Source organism: Puntigrus tetrazona, chromosome 23 (assembly GCF_018831695.1).
Source record: "Puntigrus tetrazona isolate hp1 chromosome 23, ASM1883169v1, whole genome shotgun sequence".
Classification (NCBI taxonomy): domain Eukaryota; kingdom Metazoa; phylum Chordata; class Actinopteri; order Cypriniformes; family Cyprinidae; genus Puntigrus; species Puntigrus tetrazona.
Window position 1 is genome coordinate 14,641,195 of NC_056721.1, and position 8,585 is coordinate 14,649,779.

An 8,585-nucleotide genomic window follows, 5' to 3' on the forward strand; every position below is an offset into this window, starting at 1 on the left:
TCATCCGTCCAGAACAAATTTACACATTCCTGACACCCTATAACATGTTTCCACTGGACTTTGATGAATGTTTATTTAATGCCATTCATAGGATAATAATGTTTTGATTCCTCTCCACTTTTACACCGAATTAAAAATCATTCAGGAATAAGACAATGAATACTGTTACTGTGTTTTGCCTAAAGAGATGCGTGTGCTGTTCCATTTACGGGGGATATTGTGCATTCCGAACTTTTGTGATTTTTGGAAAGGATGTCAAAATACATGTAAGAGCGGCTGGACAGAAGTTTTAAACAGCACTAATATCCACTCTACTTTTGCTGTATCTGGCAGGCCACATGTGTTCCAGCTGAATTATCAAGAGCTGTGGTATTTGTAAAAGTGATTTTCCTGTCTAGGTCTATTTTTAAACCGTCATTCCCGGTGGGTCATCCTGCATTTCAAAAGGATTGTTTTGTCTGAGCACTTGATGTGAAAAACGCATCATGTCACTCTGAGAAGCTTTTTTTCTTCAGTGCCACCCACAGTTTAAATGTAAGCAAGTTCTCTATTTAACTGCAATAACGATTTAACAATTTAGTTAATTGAAATGCTTTACTGTTTGTATTACTTTTCAGACAAACTGTGAGTGTAGAAGTAAGGATTTTCATCGTCTCTTTCTACAAATTACATTGTTGTACTGCTAGGTAGGAAGTCTTTAGAAGTTAGTCACTGAATCATTTACTCAACCAGTCTGTTTAAATCGAAATCAAGGCTTCATCCAAAATCATACACTCCCCTATTATTTAAAAGGCAAAAACCTCTGCAAAAAGGATAGTATGAATGAATATACATTATTTATAAGATTTCATTGCTTGATCAAAAATACAACAAGTTGTATCAATGCAAGCTATACAATATCATTTTTTTTTCTTTACTGAACTATTGCGCATTATCATACTCCAGAGTTCCAACCATGCTTATCGGTCTGTTTTATTGTTCAAATATATTTGATGTAGCAGTTCAATAAATAACAGCTAATAGACTTTAGACGTAAACAGAAAACCTGGATGTGGTCAAGAGCGAGCCGTAATATGCATCTTCTCTTCCAAAAGTCCATGTTTCACCTCTTTACGCCAGAGCAGGCGAGCAGAGGGAGAAAATAATTCCTGGTTGTGGAAATGGGCAATGGAGATGTGGAATTTGAAACATTTCTGATCCAGGTCCAGCCACTGTTTACCCTGCAGTCAGGCTATGACATCAGAGCGAGGACTTTATAAAAGTGCATGTGCGCGGAGCCAGGCAGTGAGAAAACAGTAACACAAGTAGAAAATCTCATTGTGGTGGAACACATAGCAGAACATGATGGACAACATACAGAGAGACAGAAAAAACCTTATGGCGTGGGCACTTCTGTTTTACCTGGGCTCACAGGTGAGAATCAAGCACTTTATTCGCATGCAAGGGGAATGTTTCTGACTTCTGTGTTCAGTTTTATGTATAACAGCTGTGAGATTTGATCTGGTCACTTTGTAATTGGTCTTGCTCAGAGTTGAGAGGAGGGAGAGGTTAGTTGTTTTTATCAGGGGCTTTTTGTGGGAAGTTTTCTTGTCTGTGAGAACTCTTTATTAAACAGTGTAATCGGAATGTAATGGAGAATCAATGGTTAATTAAGAGTCTCAATGTTCTGTACAAATGTAAGATTGTCATCTCAAGCTTGTTGGCTGTAACGCTAGCCTATAATTGAAAGCATGTTTTATGTATTCAGAGCCTGGGAATACTTACCGTAAGTGATTCGCATGAGGAAAAAATATTTTTCCTTTTGCTTCTCCGTATGCATATTATCAATTTTAACCAAAGCTGCATGCTTTAAAAACCAGCAGTGCTATTATTTGGGGCATTAATGAGAAAGACGTACGTTATGTTACAATAATGTTTGACTATTGAATCTTCATGTTTTTCAAATGGTACAGATTTTGCTCTGATCGCATGCATTATATAACTCTTCTTCCTGTGTGCTGTCTTAGGTGTGCTGTCAGCAGTGTGGGGGCCCTTGTCAGTGCCAAAGCTCAGTGCCAGCCTGCCCAGAAGGCGTTCCTCTCGTTCTTGATGGGTGCCAGTGCTGTCAGGTGTGTGCGCGGCAGCAGGGTGAGGCCTGCAGTGAGCTGTATCCGTGTGACAGTCAGCGCGGCCTGCAGTGTGACTATAGTGCCAGCTTCCCTGAAGAGCCAGGAGAGTGTGTCAGTAAGTTTCAACCTCCATACACACAGCATTACCACTAAAACTCTATTACAGCCATAAGCTCCACCCCTTAGCTCTTCATTAACACACCTTAACATAACATAAATAAGAAATTGATCATTTTGACTTTGCTGCATTGAATTGATAATGAAAAAATATTTTCATTACCAGATTTAAAGACAGCTAATAAATCAAAATCTCAAATGCAATTTCATTTCCTCACAAAATATGTGTAATATAATAAATGTTATTTATTATAATAATTAGATTTTTTAAAAATCATTTTATCAGCTATTTTGAAAATTTGAGAATGTGATTTATTTATATCACAAATCAAACACAAATTCTGTACATACTGATATAATATATATACATATTATATATCTTTTATCATTAATGCTACTTGAAATGATGACATGAAATTGCATTTTAGTTTTTGATTGAGAGTTTGGCTTATTATGTTACATTAATAAAGTTTTTTAAGTAATAAATAATTGCTACAAATTATTTCCCATCTTAATCCATAACGACACAATTTTAAGGTTATACTAAATTAAACCACTTAATTGATTTTGAAGACAATATTGTTTACAGCGGGGGGCACATAAAATATAAAGCTAACCTCCACAGTAAGTCTTTATAAAAAAATCACCACATTTAGACCTTCTGCATTGCACATAGCGTCATCATAATCTTCTGCACCTTTGTTTTTAGGTCAGAAGGAGCTGGGCTGTGAGCACAATGGAGTCTCCTATCAGGAAGGCCAGGTATTTCAGCCCTCGTGCGCTCTTCAGTGTCACTGTTCAGGTGGAGGGGTGACCTGCGTGCCCCGCTGCAGTGAGGATGTTCTCCTGCCCACCCCAGACTGCCCTCATCCTCGAAGAGTTCAACAACCAGGAAAATGCTGTAAAGAGTGGGTGTGTGAAAATATGGACAACACAGTGCTTCAGGACGCTCACAGAGGTACTTTATTGACCGTCTTAGTGTCCAGAAAACTAATCGAGCCATAAAACTGACTCAACTATATGTAATAGTATTTCACGAGCTGGAATGAAAACCGTCTCTCTTCTTTTGGGGTTTTGCATAAATCTTTTTACATGTTTCTTATTCAAATCCCTATCTGAGAGCTCTCTATTACATTTTCGTCTGAGGTTTTCATTGTGGGATTTTGAACATTTTAATTGAAAATGTCTTGCCAAGATGGAACCCAAAAGCACAGGCTCTAGCTTCTTCCCAAAGCCAACTTTCCATGATTCATAACAGGACTCATGTCTGTGTAGTACAACAATTAAAACTCCAAAAAGCCAGAAAGCGTGGAACAGCAGACACAAGGGTGTTTAAAAGCAATGACACCCGAGTTAAATCAGATTGAATGGTACATTTTGTTCAGAGTGGGTTTGCATGTACATAAAACACTGCCAATGAATGACTGATTCTCATCCCGTAAGAATGAAGGTATTTGGTATTTCTTCCTCTGGATTGTTAGATTTATTACAAATCTATCCAGCTCTAAAAAATGTTATCTGACAGAATTAAAAGGATAGTTCACCCAAAAATAAAACTTCTCATATTAATCACTCACCATCATGTTGTACCTTTAGGACCTTTGTTCATATTTCTATCTCTTTAATATTCAAACTGAAACTTAACATGAAATCAACACTGATACTGTAATTTGTAAATGCACATTGCATGACTTATTGTAAAAAATATTGTACGTGTTATTTTAACCCTTAAAGAGATAGTTCACCCAAAAAAAAAGTTTATCTGCTTACTCCCAGGGCATCCAAGATTTAGGCGACTTTTTTTCTTCAGTAGAACACAAATAAAGATTTTTAACTCAAACCATTGCAGTCTGTCGGTCATATAATGCCCAAAGTCAATGGCTACCAAATGTTCCAAAGCTCAAAAAAAGCATACGAAACCAAATTAAACCATTGATATTACAAATACATTTTTTAAATGTGATGACTGAGTATGAAACATGAATTAATTGGGTCTGTAATAGTCTGTATGTGGCAATTACAAAGTTACCTGTTTTGTTTTGTAACAAGTAGAAGTGTTGCTTAAGTTTAATTAAATTGTTTTGGGATGGCAGCTTCGGGAAGCGATCAGACAATGCCTGCAGACTCTGCATACCAAACCAGACCCGGTTTAAACTGCATAGACCAGAGCTCAGAGTGGAGCGCTTGCTCGCACACCTGCGGGCCTGGGATATCCACACGGGTGTCCAATCAAAACCCGGCCTGTCGTCTGGAGATGCAGATGCGCTTGTGTACGATCCGACCCTGTCAGCCTGTTCTCCAGAGAAACCCACAGGTGAGTCTCTGATCTACCTTAGGCTTTGGTTTTGACAGGTCAAATCATTCTCTAATCAAACCCGTATCTATATTCCAGTGGTCAAGGAGGAAATGTCAACCCAGCTACAGGTCAGCAACTCCAGTGAGGCTTTTCCACCAGGGCTGCTATAGTGCACAGTTCTACAGGCCCCGTTATTGTGGCTCTTGTAAGGACAAGCGTTGCTGTACTCCTTACCACACTGGCACGACTCTGGTCACTTTCCGCTGTCCTGGAGGAAGACAGCGCAAACATGCTGTCATGACCATAAACTCCTGCATCTGCCATTACAACTGCCCCTATTCATCTGGAACGGCATATAGAGGGACACCCTTCTGGGGTTAGAAGCTGACTCTCTTATAGGTTGACTTTGGATGTAGTAGCTTCATATCGGATGCTCTGAGTTTAAAAGGTGCTATTACATGCACCTAAATCAACATTTGACAAAAAAAGAGCCCTAAAGAGCACATAAGCCATTTAATAACAATGTTTGTTTTTTTTCAGGACATTGTCTTAAGACGACAGGTGTCTGTGCTGGCATCTTTGGTGCAACTAAAATAGTTTTTGAGTATAGGTTCTGCTAGAAATTTCTCTCTCTTGTTTCTATTTGGTTTACACAGTGGCAGCTGTTTTACTCTGAAAAAACCCCAAAAAACTTTACACTTGAAAAATATCCACAAATTCTGTATCTTTGTCAGTTTTGTGCTTATTGTTAGACAACTGCTGGCTGGAATTTTAAAGCTAGTAGCTCACAAAAGATGAAAATAATGTAAAATCTAAATCTAATGGGGTTTTTTTTTTTTAAAAAAAGGCAAAGAAACGTCCCGACGTATTTGAAATTTACCCAAAATAACATTGCACATAAATGCAGGAGAATTGCTTATATGCTGTGTGAAATTAAGACAGTTACATTTATTATGTATTTTATAGTTAAATGTGGCATGCTCACCTGTAACGAAGGAAGGCTTTTATTTGAAGACTGACACTAACTGTATTTTAGTGTTTACCAATTTCAAGCAAAAGGCTTGACTGTGTATATATGTAAATACTTGTTTATGTTTGTATGTTTGTCATTAATAGCCTACAGGAATTGTAATATTTGTGTTCATTTGAAATTTTGCACTGTCATTTACCACCTCACAACCTTGCAGTCAAAAGTTAACAGCATTTGTCAGACCTTATGCAAACAGATTTTAAAAATCTCAGTAAGACGTTTTGTTGTGCTGTGTCACTGTCTCACTTTCTTGGGGTCTAGTAGCTTTATTCATTTTTGACATTGGCATGCTACTTTAATTAGCATACGTAAACGTACAAACAGGGAAATAAGCCTTTCATTTGTATTTCAGAGGGGAGGTTCAACAATGGACTAACTAAAAACAATATTAAGTCAATGAAATAAAATCTAGTGGCTTGAGTCAGCAGTGGTTCCGAAGTGTAAGGCTGCCCTCTCTTGTTTTCACGAGGAAAGGCAAGCAGGAATTAGATGCTCTGTTTTGCAAATGTAGAAATAGTTTCCCATTTTGTAAGGGATTACTGTATGCACATGAATGGAAAATACAATAGAAATAAAGAGGATGTGTTTTGATAATAGGTGAGATTACATGTATAATACATAGGTTAAGTGGTCTTTCGCTATAATCTAAATTAGCTGAAGCTCAAAGTTCAGAGTTCAGAGTTTCATTTATTTCATTTTTTTCGTGCTGCACCTTTCACGTTGAAGGTGGCGTTAGTGAAGGCGCCCACTTCCTGTGACATGTTTTCACGTGCTAGAATTACCGCACATCCCCAAGCCTCCAGCGAGAAAGTCCGATGGTCGTCTTTAATGAACGATGGAGTCCAATTCTACCTGCAAATCGGTCAATTTTAATTTCACGCACGCCTTCCTGCCCTCAGTCTACGTTGCCGTTTTCGTTCTCGGAGTGATCGGCAACGGCTTGGGGCTGAAATCTATGTATGACAACTGGAGCAAAATCGGTAACGTAAATATATTCGTGCTAAACCTCTGCCTCGCGGACATTTTATACATTTTAACTTTGCCCTGTTTGGTGATTTACTACGCTTCCAGCAGCAGATGGATATTTGGAGATGTTTTCTGCAAGATTTTAAGACTGTGTTTCTGCATCAACCTGTACGGCAGCATCGGGTTCCTCACGTGCATCAGCGTGTACAGATACCTGGGCATCGTTCACACTCTGAGGGTTAAAGGCAGAATTGCCGCGAGACACTCCGTGGCCATCGTCGCCCTGGTGTGGGGTTTGGTTTTCCTCCAGTGCCTGCCTGATATGTTCTTTGACAAAACCGACCGTAACGCAACGTCGTGTTTTGACACAACTTCGGACAAGCACATTACGCAGTACCTGAAGTACAGCATCGGGAGGACGGTCGTCGGGTTCGGCATCCCTTTGTTAATAATGCTGTGCTGCTACGGACATGTGGCCTTTACCTTGGTGACAAAGAAAGACATCGATGTCATCTTGAAGCTGAGGTGTCTAAGGCTGGTCGTCGTCCTTACCCTGCTCTTCTCTGTTTGTTTCATTCCTTATCACGTTTTTAGAAACTTAAACCTTGTTACTCGAATCTCCAAACTGGGCGACACGTGCCTGAAATGGTACTCTAATGTGTACATCGCTAACCAAATTGGTAATGGACTGGCCTGCATGAATAGTGCGATCAACCCACTGGTCTACCTCTTTAACGGTGATAAAGTGTTGATGAAGTGTTTCATAAGGGACGGACGAGCCCGCCAATCCTCTGCCGGCTCTCTTGTGGCGGACTGTACCTTGAAAAAGCCAACTCCAAACAGCATGGCGATGAATTAGAGATACATGTTCTTTGTTGTGGGGGTGACTTTTCGTTGCGGGTTTTTTTTCAAGTGAATATGTAGATCTTGTGACAGGATATGCTCTCGTTTCTTCTCTGAAAAACAGAAGTCGGTTTATTGCGTTGCGTATAGCTTGCAATGCTTAGTTCCTGCACTGCTTAGTAATATTTTTTCTTTTTATATTTGCATGCCTTTTTGTAAATTCATAAGAACACAGCTTGTTTGGTTAGATAACGGACATTCATCAATATCACAGTAATGATCTAGTTTCTAAGCAACAAAGCCTTACCAAAACAAACACCTTACCTAATGTTTTTTTATTAGGCTACATATGATAAACAGGTAAACAGTTACAATATACACATTAAGATATTATACACCACACAATCTTATATGACTACCATGTTGTAAAGTAAAAGAGAATTAAAAAAAAAAACTAAAGAAATGTTATCTTTCCTTTGTATGATGAATTTGTGTTTTGTCACGGCTTGATGGCTAACAAAAATCTGCTCTCTAAAAAAAAATAATTATTTACTATCACTTTAGAACAGATTGTAAATATTAGGTTTTATATTATATTTATAATTCTTTATATTATTATTTTTTTTAACATTGTCAAAGTAATAAATATTGAGGAAACATTTGTCATCTTAGTCATTGTCTGGGACTTTTTGGAGAAACGTTATTTATAACAGTTCCCCTTGAGGTTTTTAAACAACACTTTACCGTCAAAAACAAAACTCACAAAAAATTATAATTTAAATATAAAAATTACTGAAATTCTGGAAATGTGCACAATTAACTATTCAGTATTCACTCGCGTATAACTAATATGAACAGATAACAATAAAATAAATTGATAACTGATAACTGGTGTGCCAGTCATATATCATGCACCAAGTCGTTCTGCTGGTTACATCTGTATTTTATAACTATCATTATTGTTCTTATTAAAATACTCTAGATCAAACCTAACAATATATAATCTGGGTAGACTTATAACCATGAAAATGACATTGGTGAGTGGTTTATACTGTACTGTGTGGCTAGTGGAAAGCGTAAAGGTTAAAAGCCAGAAGCATAGCCTTTGCTGCTGTTGTGAGCAGCCTGTGCTTTCACCGAGCTTGTGAACTATTGGTCTGGCAGACATTAAAGGACAAGGCCAGGCGGCACAGATCATATGTCTACGTGTCATCAGGGTGGGGGA

General features: G+C 38.2%; 2 protein-coding genes across 2 annotated transcripts; both read left to right on the forward strand.

Moving 5' to 3' along the window:
* The first annotated feature begins 1,196 nt into the window (after positions 1-1,196).
* Positions 1,197-5,768, forward strand: ccn5 (cellular communication network factor 5). Its single transcript, XM_043223963.1, has 5 exons — positions 1,197-1,413; positions 2,007-2,223; positions 2,935-3,183; positions 4,319-4,539; positions 4,618-5,768. The coding sequence occupies exons 1-5, from the start codon at positions 1,342-1,344 to the stop codon at positions 4,900-4,902; spliced, it is 1,044 nt and encodes a 347-aa protein (XP_043079898.1). The 5' UTR covers positions 1,197-1,341; the 3' UTR covers positions 4,903-5,768.
* Positions 5,769-5,912: 144 nt separating this feature from the next.
* On the forward strand, positions 5,913-8,038 carry si:dkey-78k11.9 (P2Y purinoceptor 1). The gene has a single exon (XM_043223964.1). It carries the CDS (start codon positions 6,387-6,389, stop codon positions 7,374-7,376), a length of 990 nt encoding a protein of 329 aa, XP_043079899.1. The 5' UTR covers positions 5,913-6,386; the 3' UTR covers positions 7,377-8,038.
* The last annotated feature ends 547 nt before the right edge of the window (positions 8,039-8,585 follow it).